Source organism: Notolabrus celidotus, chromosome 8, assembly GCF_009762535.1.
Source record: "Notolabrus celidotus isolate fNotCel1 chromosome 8, fNotCel1.pri, whole genome shotgun sequence".
NCBI lineage: Eukaryota > Metazoa > Chordata > Actinopteri > Labriformes > Labridae > Notolabrus > Notolabrus celidotus.
Window position 1 is genome coordinate 29,853,577 of NC_048279.1, and position 17,638 is coordinate 29,871,214.

General features: G+C 39.6%; 1 protein-coding gene and 1 long non-coding RNA gene across 2 annotated transcripts; both read left to right on the top strand.

The window, feature by feature from the left end:
* Positions 1-1,446: 1,446 nt before the first annotated feature.
* Positions 1,447-5,833, top strand: LOC117817667 (histone-lysine N-methyltransferase NSD3-like). Its single transcript, XM_034690419.1, has 8 exons — positions 1,447-1,825; positions 2,708-2,816; positions 3,097-3,259; positions 3,621-3,813; positions 4,021-4,128; positions 4,559-4,666; positions 5,135-5,242; positions 5,711-5,833. The coding sequence occupies exons 2-8, from the start codon at positions 2,714-2,716 to the stop codon at positions 5,831-5,833; spliced, it is 906 nt and encodes a 301-aa protein (XP_034546310.1). The 5' UTR covers positions 1,447-1,825; positions 2,708-2,713.
* A 456-nt stretch (positions 5,834-6,289) lies between these two features.
* On the top strand, positions 6,290-8,982 carry LOC117816839. The gene is made up of 3 exons (XR_004632032.1): positions 6,290-6,394; positions 7,206-7,337; positions 8,348-8,982. It is a non-coding gene; the product is annotated as an uncharacterized LOC117816839 (long non-coding RNA).
* The last annotated feature ends 8,656 nt before the right edge of the window (positions 8,983-17,638 follow it).

The following is a 17,638-nucleotide window of genomic DNA, read 5'->3' on the forward strand; positions in this document are numbered from 1 at the left end:
GCCATTCTTGACTTAATTGACGTCACCTGAAAAGTGATTGAGGGCAGAAGGCTGTAAGGGCTCAAACTATAGAACTGGGAATGGGACAGCATTTTGTCATTTCACAGGTAACCTGCATGACAACATCACCTTAGCAGCTTTAGGAATTTTTATTGCACAATTTTTACTTTCCTCAAATTCAAGGCTCTTAAGGGTCGGTCTGACTGCCATGTGATCCAGGCTCTTACTGTGCAGACTGCTTAAATTGTAAATATATAAGTTATAATGTATATACTCATGTGTGAAGGTAAATAGATTTTGGCTGATTAAGGCTGTTTTCTACAAACTTTTTTGTAACACCAACATTGGTTTTACCTTCCTGCTTCTTTCTTTATTTCATGTTACAGTGTTAGTTTACCCTTCCATGCTCGCAGGCTACCCCTGGAAATCCCATGTTTAACGTCACAATGCTATGAACTATGGGTAATTCCCTTACGCTAAGTCTGCAAAAATGCCCACTTACAGAAAGGGGGCATAATAGGCTCAAAAAGTCTGAGAGAGATCACTCACACACTCAATTTGTCAGTGGGACAGCCCTTTGCTCTCACAGATTTAGGGAGAACGTGCCTCAAAGTCAATGAGTGTGTGAGTGTGGACATTGAGATTGGGCCCTAGTGTAGCACGAGCTTCCCACACCTGCTCCAAATCAGGGGCAATCAGGCGCACACACCTGACTCTGCTCTGTGATGATTCCTTTACCGAAATCAATCAGTGGATAAAATGAGTTCTCCTCACGATCTAAAAGTTAACACTACAAGCACACTGGTCTGCAGCAGCCTGGATTGGTAAAAAGTGGTCAAAGGTCCAATTTCAAAGTTGTGAATTCCTTTACTCAAGTTTTTCTGTGCTTAGTGTGTTCAAACTAACCAGACTTCTTGATATTTGACCTCTTATGAGAGTAACGTTAGCTTCAGTGGCTGGTTAGGTAGCAGTATTTAGCTCACTGCAAGACAACAATAATGTCCAGGATCAGATAAGATGACCTACATTTTCTTTCAGGAACGTCATACTGTACTGCTCTATGCTGATTGGCCGGCTCAGTTGACCGCTAGAGTCAGCTGCAGAGAATGTGGCCAAGATGCTCAAACAGTTTCAAACAATTAAGCTTCAATCTTTCCCTCTTTCTTCCTCTCCTCCTCCCTCTCTCTCTCTTCCTCTCACGGGTCTGATACTCTCCCCGGTGGTAGTGACATACTGTATCTTGTGGGAGGGTGTGTAACAGAGGGAGTTAATTTAATCAGTAGCATGCTTGGGTAAGGCAACCATTTTTCAGCCAGTCCACTCACTGACCTCTAGGTGTGTGTGTGTGTGTGTGTGTGTGTGTGTGTGTGTGTGTGTGTGTGTGTGCGCGTGTGCGTGTGTGTTGGTAATTACCACCTTATGGGGACAACGATCTGTTTACACAGTCACAGCATGGGGACCTCTGGCGGTATGGGGACAAAAAATCAGGTCCCCATAAGGGAAACCATTTTAAATCAATGTACTAGTTGTTCTGAAGGTGCTGGACTGATTTTTGGCTTTGGCCCATAGGGCATGTAAACTGGTTAGTGTGAGTGTGTGAGCAGGGCTCAGTAGCCCCCCCTTTAGTTTGAAGCTGGAACTGCACTCACTGTGCTTCACACACACTTCTTCCAAATATGGTTTTTCCCGCCCACTTCCTGGTCCCCATGAAGAAGGATTTTATCGACAATGATATTTTGCATGTTAGAGATAGCAATCAACAAGGTGGCCTATTTAAGGGGGTTGTCAGCAAGAAGACAAGAAGAGGAGCTACCTAAACTACAAGGTAAGCTAATTATTTGGTTTAATCATTATTTGTATAACATTTTATAGATAGCTTGACCCTCTAATAACATTAATTACGTCCTATCACTCAGCATGCAAGCTTGTTAGCACTAATTAGCTAGAGAGGCTAATCTTACTAGCCAGTTAGCAAGTGTAGCATCAATGTTTTTTGCAGAAACTAACTAAAAATTACATGTAGGGTATATTGTTTGGATTTCTCCAGGTAAAACGGGATCCTTATTCACAACTATTGGAGAGTTTGTGGTAAAATTGATTATGTTAATGATGGTTTTGCTTTCTTATTCATAATATATTTGCTATTAGGACATTTTTACATTAGACTTATTGATAGAAAACAATCTAAATATCAAAAAAGGTATTGCCATTCTAGGCCTCCCTTGCATACGTGTGTCCTGGTTCTTCTGAATTATTTCAATTCCACAGCTGTAAAATGATTTAGATAATTTAAATAAAAAGATTTTTTGCAATAATGATCAGACATTGAAGGAGCAAGAGCGTGGGGGAAAAAGACAAAAGATGCTTTTCAAAGTGGACATGTAGATATTTTTAAGCCTGCGTTTCTTGAATCTATCATGTTAAGCCTGCAGGGACACCACAGGCTTAACATGATAGATTCAAGTTATGCAGGGGGGGCATGTTATTTTAAATAAAATGTCCCCCTTACTTGTTACTTGAATCTATCATGTTAAAGTGTTTCTGAAGTGGCAACTTGAGAATTATTAGAAATCTTGAAAGTTTGTTTTTTAAAGCAATCAAGCATAGTAAGACATTTTTAAAATAAATTGGATTTTTTATAAAGCTGAATGTAATTTTTCTTGAACTGATGCAAAAGCTTGCTAATTTTTCTAACATTCTTTTGCAGTTCGAGATGCTGCCCAGGGTCAGTCCACGCAAGGATGCCCTTAACCATGTTTGCTCGAAGACTGACAAAACCAGCAAATTAGAGGTCAAATACATCAATGCAGTGAAAGGTAAGATGATGTCAGAGCTGGTACTTATAATATTTTTAACACACTACTTACTTAATAGATGTACTCTTTAATATAATGATGCAGGTACACTTTTGATAATCTGCAGGTTATATTAGATAAACAAAATGACAAGCTGCTGTCAAAGGAAGTCAAATTATGACAGCGTGATTGTCACTTTTCATTTGAAAAATTTGTTTTTGTTAGACTACATATTGCAGCAGAATAACATTTATAGTATTCTGTCTTGTTGAAAATATATTTTGTTTATATTGGTCAACAGGACGTGGTGTATTTGCCTTAGCCTCATTCTCCAAAGGAGATTTTGTACTAGAGTACAGAGGGGACCTGATTGATGGTGCAGAAACCAACAGAAGACGAAGCATTTACCACCCAGCATGTTTGGCATTTATGTTCTCTTTCAAATGGAGAAGGAAGAAATGGTGGTAAGATTTGGAGCTTCATCACATCAGTTATCCCTAAACTCAACTACACTAAACTTATTTCTTGGCACATACACAAAAGTTAGGCACTTATTTTACTTTCTACATGTAAAAAGTTGTGGTGTAGTTGAAAAAAGTTGTTAGTTCAAAATGTTTTGTTTGCCTGGCTGACTCCAATGAAAAAAATCTAATAAATGAATGTCCTAGATAAAACATGAGACTTGAAGCCAGGTAAAGCCTTACGTTGTCCCGCATTTTGAATATATTTAACTATCAAAGGTTGAAATATTTCTCAAGTGAAACACTTTTCATTTGGATAGCGCAGTTTTAAATTTTTTCCATTTCTCCTCTTTTGTCCTGAAAGTATTGATGCCTCAAGAGATGATGGATCGTTTGGACGGCTTGTCAACGATGAGCACAGTCATCCAAATTGTAGGATGAAAAAACTTAATTTCAATAGGAAACCCCACTTATGTTTGTTTGCCCTTCATGACATACAACAAGGAGAAGAGATAACATATGATTATGGAGGTGATGACTGCCCATGGAGGATGAAGGTATGTGGGACAAATACAAAGCTGAGGTATTCAATAGATGGATGTATCAAAATATATGAATTTGATTCATCTCTATGATTTTAAATATTATAGTGAAATTTAAAGCTCTGAAATGGATGAAGTATGTGGCCAGAATGCCATAAGTCTAACACAAATTGAACACTGGTTTGCTTGGTTTTAAATTGATTTATTGAAATCTATTTGCAGAACACCCTGCATGGAGCTGGTGTCCGTCCTGCAGAAGCCTGCTCCTCTGCTTGGCCTTTAGAGACACAGTTTGAAGAGGCTCCAGGTCCACATTACCCTGATCCACAGGTACATTCATGTTGACTGTAGCTCTCTGTCCATAACCCTTCTACATCACTCTCTGATGCCTCTGTTCTTATGGATATCTATTGTAAATGAGGGATGCCATGTAGCCTCATGTAATGCACATAGAAGGTTGATGTTAATGAAACATGAAGGATTTATTTGGAGCTCCACTGTGACCTTCTATTTGCTTAAATGTGTCCATATTCTGGGACATTAACGATGTCCCCTAAACGCACCTTATCCCAGTGTTTGAGGAAAAGGGTTGTGTTCACAGTGATGAACTAGAGACACTCAGTCCCCATAAGGGATGTTGTGTGAAATGTCCCCACTAGGCATGTTCTTTTCATTGTGTGTGACAATAGACAGGTTTTGATGCATGTTCAGCTAATATTGTATTTAAAATTAATAGTCTGTATTGAAAATCTATTTGCAGACCACCCTGCATGGAGCTGGTGTCCGTCCTGCAGAAGCCTGCTCCTCTGCTTGGCCTTTAGAGACACAGTTTGAGGAAGCTCCAGGTCCACATTACCCTGATCCACAGGTACATTCATGTTGACTGTAGCTCTCTGTCCATAACCCTTCTACATCACTCTCTGATGCCTCTGTTTTTTACTTAAGCAGGTTAATAAAGGTAGAGACTGTATTATCACGGATATCTATTGTATATGAGGGATGCCATGTAGCCTCATGTAATGCACATAGAAGGTAGATGTTAATGAAACATGAAGGATTCATTTTGAGCTCCACTGTGACCTTCTATTTGCTTAAATGTGTCCATATTCTGGGACATTAACGATGTCCCCTAAACGCACCTTACTCCAGTGTTTGAGGAAAAGAGTTGTGTTCACAGTAATGAGCTAGAGACACTCAGTCCCCATAAGGGATGTTGTGTGAAATGTCCCCACTAGGCATGTTCTTTTCATTGTGTGTTAGAATAGACAGAGGTTAATGCATGTTAAGCTAATATTGTATTTAAAATTAATAGTCTGTATTGAAAATCTATTTGTAGACCACCCTGCATGGAGCTGGTGTCCGTCCTGCAGAAGCCTGCTCCTCTGCTTGGCCTTCAGAGACACAGTTTGAGGAAGCTCCAGGTCCACATTACCCTGATCCACAGGTACATTCATGTTGACTGTAGCTCTCTGTCCATAACCCTTCTACATCACTCTCTGATGCCTCTGTTTTTTACTTAAGCAGGTTAATAAAGGTAGGGACTGTATTATCACGGATATCTATTGTATATGAGGGATGCCATGTAGCCTCATGTAATGCACATAGAAGGTAGATGTTAATGAAACATGAAGGATTCATTTTGAGCTCCACTGTGACCTTCTATTTGCTTAAATGTGTCCATATTCTGGGACATTAACGATGTCCCCTAAACGCACCTTACTCCAGTGTTTGAGGAAAAGAGTTGTGTTCACAGTAATGAACTAGAGACACTCAGTCCCCATAAGGGATGTTGTGTGAAATGTCCCCACTAGGCATGTTCTTTTCAGTGTGTGTTAGAATAGTTAGAGGTTAATGCATGTTAAGCTAATATTGTATTTAAAATTAATAGTCTGTATTGAAAATCTATTTGCAGACCACCCTGCATGGAGCTGGTGTCCCTCCTGCAGAAGCCTACTCCTCTGCTTGGCCTTTAGAGACACAGTTTGAGGAAGCTCCAGGTCCACATACCCCTGATCCACAGGTACATTCATGTTGACTGTAGCTCTCTGTCCATAACCCTTCTACATCACTCTCTGATGCCTCTGTTTTTTACTTAAGCAGGTTAATAAAGGTAGGGACTGTATTATCACGGATATCTATTGTATATGAGGGATGCCATGTAGCCTCATGTAATGCACATAGAAGGTAGATGTTAATGAAACATGAAGGATTCATTTTGAGCTCCACTGTGACCTTCTATTTGCTTAAATGTGTCCATATTCTGGGACATTAACGATGTCCCCTAAACGCACCTTACTCCAGTGTTTGAGGAAAAGAGTTGTGTTCACAGTAATGAACTAGAGACACTCAGTCCCCATAAGGGATGTTGTGTGAAATGTCCCCACTAGGCATGTTCTTTTCAGTGTGTGTTAGAATAGTTAGAGGTTAATGCATGTTAAGCTAATATTGTATTTAAAATTAATAGTCTGTATTGAAAATCTATTTGCAGACCACCCTGCATGGAGCTGGTGTCCCTCCTGCAGAAGCCTACTCCTCTGCTTGGCCTTTAGAGACACAGTTTGAGGAAGCTCCAGGTCCACATACCCCTGATCCACAGGTACATTCATGTTGACTGTAGCTCTCTGTCCATAACCCTTCTACATCACTCTCTGATGCCTCTGTTCTTTATTTGAGTAGGTTAATAAAGGTAGGGACTGTATTATCACGGATATCTATTGTAAATGAGGGATGCCATGTAGCCTCATGTAATGCACATAGAAGGTAGATGTTAATGAAACATGAAGGATTCATTTGGAGCTCCACTGTGACCTTCTATTTGCTTAAATGTGTCCATATTCTAGGACATTAACGATGTCCCCTAAACGCACCTTACTCCAGTGTTTGAGGAAAAGGGTTGTGTTCACAGTGATGAACTAGAGACACTCAGTCCCCATAAGGGATGTTGTGTGAAATGTCCCCACTAGGCATGTTCTTTTCAGTGTGTGTGAGAATAGACAGAGGTTGATGCATAGTCAACTAATATTGTATTTAACATTAATAGTCTGTATTGAAAATACATTTGCAGACCACCCTGCATGAAGCTGGTGTCCGTCCTGCAGAAGCCTACTCCTCTGCCTGGCCATTAGAGACACAGTTTGAGGAAGCGTAAACCCGGGCCTTGTTTTGCTTTTCCTTGCTTTACTTTGCTCGTATTAGAGGAAGGCTTTATATGAAACCCTCTTTGTCCGAGAGGTATGATGATATTATTATAGGTTTAATTAGTTATTAGGACATTTTTGACCTAGGCAGCAGCAGCCAGGCAGTTATTAGCTTATTACACCTCGTGCAAAAACATTTCATAAAAAATGTAGGTTTGCTAGCATTCATACAATAGATGTATTTTAATGAAAATGTGTTTTTTTATATAGAACCATCAGCAGAGAACACTCTTCCACGCACTGAGGGGAATGCATTACCACCAACACTTAGTGATCCAGACCACTCTCAGAGGAAGAAGAGGTATCTTTTGGTGTCAGTACAGTGAGACCTTCTTCTAAAAGGTAAATTTTAGACATTAACTTGTTTTTATTATAATTGAATTAGTCGATGGGGCTCTTTAATATTGTTGCTATCTATCCAGAGAAGCAAACTCTTGACCTCATAATTAAATAATGAATGAAAAAATGGATTTCCCCTCCTGCCTCAGCCAAGCTTGCCTAGGCCTAACTGTTTTATTCTAGCCCCTAACAGCCTGAATAACTGCAGAATAACTAACAGACAAATGGATAGTAAGAACCCGTAAACACTCATTGTGTAGCTAGAAGTGACTAAAGTAGCCTTATGAATACATAAATGTTTGATTAAGAAACTCATTTCACTAAGGACTATAATCAAATTGTAGTAGTTTACTTTAATGTCAAGGTTTCCTAAAGTTTATAAAACACATTTCACCTTTTTGGTCAAGTTGCATGATCTCCACTTCGCAGACTAAGATCGGATTCAATATCCACTAGCACAGTATCGTAGCTGCTGAACTGTTAGTGGACACCCTTTGATCATATGCCCCCATAACTGTATTGAAGCAATTGGAACCTGTTTAGAGGACTCTCTTTAATGAGATCTGTTGGAATAATTTAAAAAAGGGTTATTAAGAACCTTAAATTCATTAAAATACAGCTCATGTTTAGAAAAAACCTGAATGTCCCTTGAAGTCATAGTGTCGTTTCTTACCTGGCAGGAAGCTCAGCAAGATCATGACTTGCTCTTGGTGGCTGTGGTTGTGTGTTCATACTTGGGTGTTTCAGAATACACATACTTACTTAGGCATTGTAGTGGGAGGGTTAAAGACACATGATTTGAAAGACATGTTTTATGAGTCTTGAATACTTATGGTCCGGACAGTTTGGCTGACAAACCCTGATTTATCATTTGTCTTCCTCTTCTTTCTTTGAAAAATACTGGCCCCAACTCACTGCAGCCATTATTTAACCTCTAAATTAGTTGGTAGCATATACACCATATGGATACAAGGATTGTATTTATTGCAATGTTTTTTTCTGCTCACTTGTAGGTAAAGCAGCACAGAAAAGAAGACCCTGGCAGCAGCACATGAATCGGTTCGTTTAAAGGCTGAACCAGGAGTTCTCAAGAACCGTGACTGGCAGACCTTAAAGTTTTATGTCTATAACAGCAAAGCTGGTACTCCAGCCATGTTATATGTTTGTTGAATGCAATTTCTATGTTTACTTGTTAATTTACAAAGCAGTTTCTGAAGTGCTTGTATGGTTTATACCTCAGTCTGCTGATGAATGTCAAATTTGAGACTAGCTGGGTTAGCTGGGTTAATTCTAAAGTTCATTCATGCTTTTAAACTTTGACTTTGATGTCCTGATTTATTTTGTATAAATACTCCTTATATTAGACCTTATAATGTCTGCTTTAGCATTATCAATTCTTATTAAAAACTCTTCTATATTACCAAAAAACAATGCCAACTAGCAACTTTTCCAATGAAAAGGGTTGAGAACCATTTTGTTTCAGCTAGATACTAGTAAATGTGACAGCAGTGGATGTATATGCTTTAACATTTTTGTAGTGAAACCTCTAATACTCTGAGAACAGGTGTGTTTTAATAATTGGAGGATTATTTCATTATGTCCCCATAAACCACATAGTAATGTGTGAGTTATGCAAATCATATTTAAATTAGGTCCCCTTGAACCATGTTTGCCACGTTTTCTGATTGTCCCCAATAAGCATGGTCAACACATTACTTCATCAATCCACAAACTTCAAGGTGTGTATGAGCTAACCGTGCAATGGCAATTGTAGCTGATTTTTTTCAGACCTGAAGAACCTCCAGAAAGGGTGGTCCCCACAAGTAATGTTCAGAAACTTGGTCCCCAAACCAAATAGAAACCAGTATGTGTGTGTGTGTGTGTGTGTGTGTGTGTGTGCGTGTAGAGACTGGAGATTGACAGGAGGAGTTGATTGTATCAGCTCACTGTCCCCTGAGACTCCAGCTCTGTACTCTGTCTCTACACCTCGGTTCACCTCCCTGTGTCTGCAGCCAGGGCTGTTGCAGGTGGGTGGTTGTGGGTCTCCGAGAATCCAGTCGGGGGAATATTATGGGATAGCCGCAAGTCTAACTCTCTGAAGTGTGTGCTCTTTTGTTGCTTTTCTGTGTGTGTGTGTGTGTGTGTGTGTGTGTGTGTGTGTGTGTGTGTGTGTGTGTGTGTGTGTGTGTGTGTGTGTGTGTGTGTGTGTGTGTGTGTGTGTGTGTGTGTGTGTGTGTGTGTGCGCGCATCAGAGGGAGGCTCAGCATAGTGGCTGTGAAGTAGCCTCTCCACCTCTCTGTGTGAGTCTGCAGGTATAGGAAGCGTATCACTGTGCAGGTTCATCTGTGACATACAGCTCAGAAGAGTGTTTTTTAACCTTAAATTGTCTTCTGGATGAGCTGAATTAAGTAGTTAGCACTGGTTATAACGCTACATGCTGTGCAGAGTGGTTGCACAGCATGAAATTGTATGAATTAGTGATGCACAGTATTAAAATGTTTGCCAATATCCCAAAAAATTCCTCTGGTCATTTTAGCTGATGCCTCCTTTTACTTTTTGAGGTGGCTTATTAATACATAACTGTGTTGCTTTCACACTTTAGACGGAGTCCTGAGAATTCAAATTCATGCTAGCTTTCCGTGGTTACCAACCCTAGCTTTAATCACCGCTGATACAGGATTCTGACCAATCACAATCAAGTAATGAACACAACCAGGAAAGAAGTAAAAACGTTGTTTGATAGAAGACAATTTGAACCCTGAATAGCTTTTCTTCATCCCTTTAAATGTATGCATATCTTTGCCCAGTGGGGATCACACATCCCAGTTTGAGTACTTCTGACCTTACATCTTTAAAAAGGAGTAAAAAAAAAGCTACCGTTTGTTCCCTTTGACTGTTTTTAGATATGGACAACATGTCTTCATCTCCTCCCCGTTGTAGAAACCCTCAGGGTGGTGCAGTCCAAGGCAGAACAGATTCTCATGTAAATTTGAAGCAGACACTCAGGACTATGGAAAGTTCAATAAGTGTCTGTTTTATTCTATCTCACTGTTCCTCCCCTCTGTTACTAATGTGGTAAATACGCTGCAGGAGCCCGCTTTCATCAACAGAGCTGTCAATCATGATGTCATAGCCGCTCTTATTAGCATCAAATAACTAATTAAATCTAAACGTGTCAGAAAGATGAACACTTGGACATAAATCAGCCGATTATCTGGGGAGCGACCAATTTTTGGCTTCTGTTTCCGGGAGCTGTCATGTCGTCTGTTTGTACAGTCAATAGCAACATTCACACTGCATTAATATATCCAGGGGACCTCTGATAATTTGAAATAATTGGTGGAGGATAACTGTGTTTTCAAGCCCATGCAAATCGATCATGTCTGTAAATTAAAATATCCAGGGCAAATCATCTACCATATTTTCAAGAAGATATTTGCAGCTTTCTCTGCATGTTTCCTGGTTAATAATGACAGAGGCTGTGTTATACATAGTAAACAAAGGTTTTGACAGAATTTGGGGGCAAATTCAGCTGGATCATTTCTCAACACATGGAGACACATTTGCAGAAAGAGCAAACTGAAATCATTCAAAAGATTAAGAGCAGATGTGAATTACATAGATGATACGCATTGTTGCATGCAAACGGGTTCATTGCCGTTGTATTGCCAACAGTGCATGTGCATTAACTTTAAGGCAATGTCACCTGCAAAACTTGAGGTGCACCATGTTGCCTTTTTGCATATAATTAAAAAGAGCATATTACTAAATTAGTTACAAATCTTTCAAATCAATATCACTGACTATTGGAAATAGAGGGAAAAAAGTTGGGGGTCGGGTTCAATACAAACAGCTTTATTGTATGGTAGCTTATAAATGTATACGCCATAAAGATATTATGCAACCTTTTAAAGTATGTTTTTTTTATAAGTTTAATGGATCTGGACGTCTTCTTCTATGAATTACCAGCAGGCTTCACGCTGTACAGCGTGATGCTGCTCCCAGGGCCAGGGTGGATGTCATGCAGGATCTTGACGTTTTCAATTAGAAACGTTGGTTTATACATAAATTACAGACTTTGCTTATCCAGTAAAAATACCCCATACCTCACACTGACTTCAGGGGGTAATTTTACAAATTACCATTGGTCCCCAGGTCACACTCATCCTGTGTGAACAGTGCTTCTGTTCAATACTGATTAAGAAATGTGAAACGAAGGGTTACCAGAGTAGTGTGTTGGTGTATTTTGTTCCCTGAGGACAGAGTCACCATGCTTGCTCCTTTTCCCTTTTTCCAGTCCTGTGCTATGCTGTAACTATAGGCAAGAAAGATAATAAAAGGGAATTTTCCAAAATGTTAAACTATACCTTTAAAATGTAGCCAGTAACTGTTAAAGTGAACACAAAGGTTCATCTAAAATCCTTTTGTAAAAGTGAAATTAGTCCTCAACTCAAGTCTCCCCACGGTGCTATCAGGAGGTCTCAGGACAGGAATAATAAATATTATATATTGTACAGTGCAAGTCCAATAAATCCACCCTTGAGTGTGCATCAACCTGTCTTGTCTGCTGATTTCCCTCATCTCCCACAATGCTCTTCAACCACCCCCAGAGAACATGCAAGACTTGTATTCAGCTGCTGCAGAATTCATGTGTAGGCGGAGAGAGCGAGGATGAGAGCGAAAGGTGCAGCTTGAGAGCAAGGTTGATGCTTCTGATGGTGGAGAAATATTACTCTGCGATAAGATTACTTTCCGTATGACTGTCAAATATTAAAGCAAATGATTTATCTGGTTAGAAGCTTCATTTTAGATTAAATTCTCGGGGCCAGATACAAAAAGCATCAGCGTTTACTGTGGGAGATACAGACAGACATTAAGCCTACTCATTCTTTTACTCAGTATTTGATGGTATACATGTTGCATTTGACTTTCTGTGCTCTGTCATTAGCATTCTGTAAAGATACACTTCAGCAGGAAGCACATTATGCAAACAAATGTATGCAAGATGTTGGTGTTTGCAGACAGACAAGAGGACAGATTATTTGATGCCTCATCACAAGAGTACAAAGCAGATGTCTAACATGTATCCTCTGTAACTGTCACTTTTTGGTCTTTAATCAGTGAGAATAAGAAAGTGTTAGGTGACCGGGTTGGCTGCTGTGAACATTTAGAGTTGTGACCCAGCGAAGCTGTTGTTTTGGGAGTGGTGGTTGTTTTCTGCTGTAAAATGAATTAGTAATCTGGGTAGGCTTGTAAAATTAGGCTTGTTGTTGTGTGAGACAAATTAATTTTTGATGATATCCAAAGCTTTTAGCAGCACATTATCACAAGACAGGCACACTGCAGGGAATAACTGCAGTGTTTTTCACATGTTGCAGTTTAGCTTAGCATCATCCCTGCATTTAAAGCTACAGTAGGTAACAATGTCATTACAGTTAGGCTACAATAACACATTTAAGCATTGCCTATCACCATCGATTTGACATTGACATGTGTGATTTCACTTGAATTTCCAAACTCAGTCTGTTTCCAAAAACCAAACTGTGGTTGTCAAAATTTGCGATACTCCAAGACTGCTGACCACAACTCAAATTTTGTACAGTGTTGGAGTATCAAGGAGTCTAAATGTAGAAGGGAGGATGTCTGCACACTTAGTCAGTGTAGTTTTCACTTTGATGTGCCAAGTCTTTGGCCTGACAGGACACTATCTCAATGGGAATATTCCAGGTAAATTAAAGGTTTAATAAAATAAAATAATAAAGCTGATAAAAAGACATAAGTTATTTTGTGGACTTGTGTCAGTAACTTTTTAAAAGTGTAACCACTGTGACATCCACTCCTCCACACAAACAAGTTGCAAGGTGCTGGAATTATTTTATCTTAAGCCGAAGTGGCCCTGCTTCCTTCCTGCCGTGTATCTCTCTGTTCCGCCCTCTGTCACAGCCTACAGTGCCGTCACCATTTTAAGGTCTGTAAATGTTACGTTTTGTGAAGGACTTTTTTTTCCAGACTGACTCAGAGCAGAGGGTAAAGACAGCAAAGTCATCAAGTCCCTTCATGTGACCTGCAGGATGTTGGCTCGGAGCTCAAAATCCCTGTTTAATAGCAGACGCCCATGAAATGTCCAATACATGAAACTTAGAAAATCCAGAGAGTTAGAGCAGAAGCTCTGCAGAGACACACACCCACACTTCTTCAGGATTATAAATGATGATTCAGAGGAAATCTTTTGAATCTACATGATTTTAAGAAAATCTCTCCTTTCAATTGTTCCTTTCATTAGTATTAACAGAATGTCAACTGTTGGTATATAATCAGTGACTATTGCTGTACAAGGACAAAGTGCATGGTTGAAAATCACAAGTTAAATTAACCAGTTTTGGCAGCCAATGAGTTATTTTTGTTGCTGTTGCTGTTGTTGTGGTATCGAAACAGATAATGTTTGATTTTAATTGGTACTGAATTGAAGTTTAAATTCAATGCCAAACCAATCTAGCTTCACCCAGCTTATGGGTGACTTATGTCAGCAGCACACACACAAAGATGAGTCAGTTAGGAGCTATGAAAGTTTTTTTAATTTCTTCCTCCTCCTGAAATATGTAGCATTTCCCTCTCTTGTGCGCTCTCTCCCATGCTCTCTCTCTCTCCTTCTCTCTCTCTTTACCTTATAAGTGGGAGACACAGCACAACAGCTGTGCAGCACTCACCAGTTGCTTCTTTTCAACTTTTATAGGATGTTAACAGATCAGCTTTCAGTGTTTCTGACACTCAACAAATTACCCTTAAAGTGGTCCAACAACACTGTTATCCACGATCAGAGTGAGATAGTAGGATTTTTAAAAGAACATATTTAGGTATAGTTATCTTCCTTGCTGTGTACGACTAGCTAATGCTCTGAAATTAGGGCTTCAGCTCAGGCCCACAAAAATGCGTACATGTATGGTGTGTAATTTTTGGTGGGAGGGGCGCAGCGGAGTGATACAAGGTTGCAGGGAGAGAGGTGGAAGTTTTTTCCTATTAATATTCATGTTACTTACTGCTACTGTAATTATATAGCCATTATGAAATCAAAAACTGCAATCACTCAATTCTTCTTAATGCATTCATTGCTTCCTCAGCCCTCCCACATGCTGATATTTCTGTGACCTGTTGATTCAGATCTATTGCCTTTTCTTGCTGCGTGCTGTCTGGTCTTAATTGTAGCCATGTCCTGTATAACCTACCTTTCTACATGTGTTTTTCACTGCATGTAAATCTCTTTGAAATTGCTGTGTGAATTACCCCTCCTACTCCTCTTCCTCCCCCTCAGATCTCTCATAAGGTCAGGACAGTTTCCATCCTGAATGGTACTGAAGAGCAACAGCACAACCCTGTGGATGAAATTAAACTAATCACAGGAGCAAGACTAACTCTGGTTTGCTTTCCTGTTTATTTGTGGCTGTCAGAAGCAATATTTTCTGGTATTTTCTCTCAAGGTCTTGCTCCCTTTGGCTTTGAAATCCCCTTTTTGTTTGTAATCCTCTGTTTTCCCTACTCCTCACCATCCAATTAGGTGTTTGTCCCTTCTTCCATCCACCTACTTCATCCCACATCCCCTTTTTATTTCTTCATATCATCTGTCCACCTTCCTGCATGTCTTTGTTCCTTGTTCCCTCTGCTCATACACCTTATATAGGCTCTGAGTGGGTGTTATTAATGCATTAGTCGCTGGTGCTTGACAGTGTTCTTCATGCAGCACAGACTGTTCTCAGTGGTACATATTTGGCAGATGACTCATGATATCCATTCAACAGTGAACTGATGATGTGATGCCCGCTGTAAGACAGCATCAATAAAAAAGCTGCAGCTGGAGGAACAATTAAGTGTGAGTGGGTTAAACTTTGATTTTTGATCACTGGGGGATCAAAAATCAAAAATGGGGGGGGGAAATCACTGGGGGGAAATAACATTTAGCCATGTTTTCTCAGTCTGTTACAAGCATATCTAAAATAATGACACCTGCGGTCTGCTATTTGAGGTGCAAAAGTCTGTGAAGTTAGTATTTGAGTTAATCTACATGTAGAATGTAATCAGTCCTCCCTTATAAGGAAGTTAAACTGATGGATAAATGTTTCAAAGTAAACCGTCATCGATAAAAATTAGGTTGACAGTGACTCCAAAAGTGAATGCAGAGTTAATCTGACTACTCTTTCTGTAAATGGAATTTCTTTTTTAAAGGAGCAGTGCAAAGTTTTCAGAAACACTCATTTAGCTCAGAGATGCACTGATTGTAAAACAGAGGGCAGATACAGATACCAATGTTTGAGATCACAATTCCCCATGGACGTGTTTTTGCATTACTTCTTTGTAGTTCTGTCTGTCTTTCAACTAAGATATGAGATTTGATGTATTTAAATTGTTGCCAGACATTCCTCATCTTGAATTGTCACTGTAATGTGTCTTACAAACTGCATGTCACTGATCTTGCTCAGAGATAGTGTTGTACTTCCACAATGGGTTGAAAACTAAGAAGGGGGACCCATATGCAGAATAGAGAAGGTTTATTAAACAAAAGTACAAAAGATGAAACAAAACTATCTTAAACATGTCCAGTAACAAAATCCAAAAAGGTCCAAACAAAACCACAAAAATCACCGCTGTGAACACAAGGAAGAAGAAGGGAAAGACGCAGGGATAGACGCACGAGAAAGACTCAATGATCTGACAACACTATGGCTGTTTCCGAAACGGCCTGCTACATACTACTTACTAATGTAGTAGGCAGTAGGTATTGCCTACTACATACTGCGTTTGAATTTAGTATGTAGTATGACTGTTCTGTCCGATCTGTCATGCAGCATGCTGAGCCAGACTTCGCTGGATTTCCGGTTTCGGAAAGCGGAAGTAAACAACGGCGAAGCCGATAAATAAAATGCTTATTTAGCATCCATTTATGATTTAAAAAGTTAGGAAGTGGTTTATATGTAATTTGATAACTTTCACAGCACCCAAAAACGGATTTCCTCCCGTCAAAAAATGAGGAAAAAGAAAAAGCAGAACGAGCGCTGTGCATTGTGGGAAACAGTACGCGAGGCAGACTGGTCCGATGCATACCGAGATATTTTCCCGTATCAGTAGACATCCGGGGAGTTTTGGCTTACTGCAGATTTTGCTCTTGTTCACATACTGCTTACTACATACTGAATTTTGGACATATCAGTACGTACTGCTAGTATAGTAGGCGATTTCGGAAACAGCCTATGAAGGAAACAGAGAAATACACTAGCAACAGGTGTGAACTCAGGACACAGGTGACAACTAATCAGATGCAATCAAAGCAGAGGGAAACACAAGAACATCCCAAAACGAGTTTCCTCCTAACGTTGCTGTCGATGAGAGATATAAACCTGTGAAGATAAGCCTAATATAGAAATGACAGGTAAGCTGTTACTGGCAGAGCTTTAGTGTCTGATACAAAGAGGTAGCAGCTCACCACTGAGATGTGCAGAATATAAAAGCAACAGTTTTTTTCACAAAACTTAGTGTTCTTGTGATTCAAAATATGCAAAACACATTATTTCAATGCATTTACAAAACTTCATATCGTCTTGTTTCTATATTATTCTACTCTTTATCCCCTTGTTACTGCAAAATCTGCCTTCGCAAGTTTGTCAAGAGTATTTGAAGGAGCTACATTCAAGTTTGGTATGCAGACAGTCTGTCAGAAGAACCTCTTCATGGTTATTGGGGTCTTGCTAAATCTACCCCCAAAGTATTTTTTTCAGTCTTCTTTAAAATTTTCTAAAGAAGCCAGTTAAATGAGTGAACTATAAAAATGCATGGTGGCCACATCGATGTGATATTAAAGGTGACATATCATGCAAAATCGACTTAACAGTTCTCTACCTGAAATATGTGTCCCTGGCATGTCTACAAACCCCCCGAGAATGAAAAAAAATCCATTCTGCCTCTGTTCTGATTTCTACACCTTTCTGTAAATGTATGTGAATCGAGCCGTTTCAGACTTCCGTGTTTTTGTTACGTCACAACAATATCCGGTCTGTCACGGAGTCAGAGCTCGGAGCTTGTTCAGCCCATAGACTGTATAAAATACAACTCAACTCCTCCTCCGTTTTTCATTACCTGCACACGTGTGCTTACAAGGAGCTTAGGAGGGAGGCATGCTAGTTGTAGGCTGTCTTAATAAACACAAAGGTCGGTTTTACTCCCCACGTCTGCAAATTTGAAGAGCTAGTGGATGATTTTTATTTTTCATGGAAAAGTGCTAGCACTAGTTAGCATGGCCACATAGCTACATGTTAGTA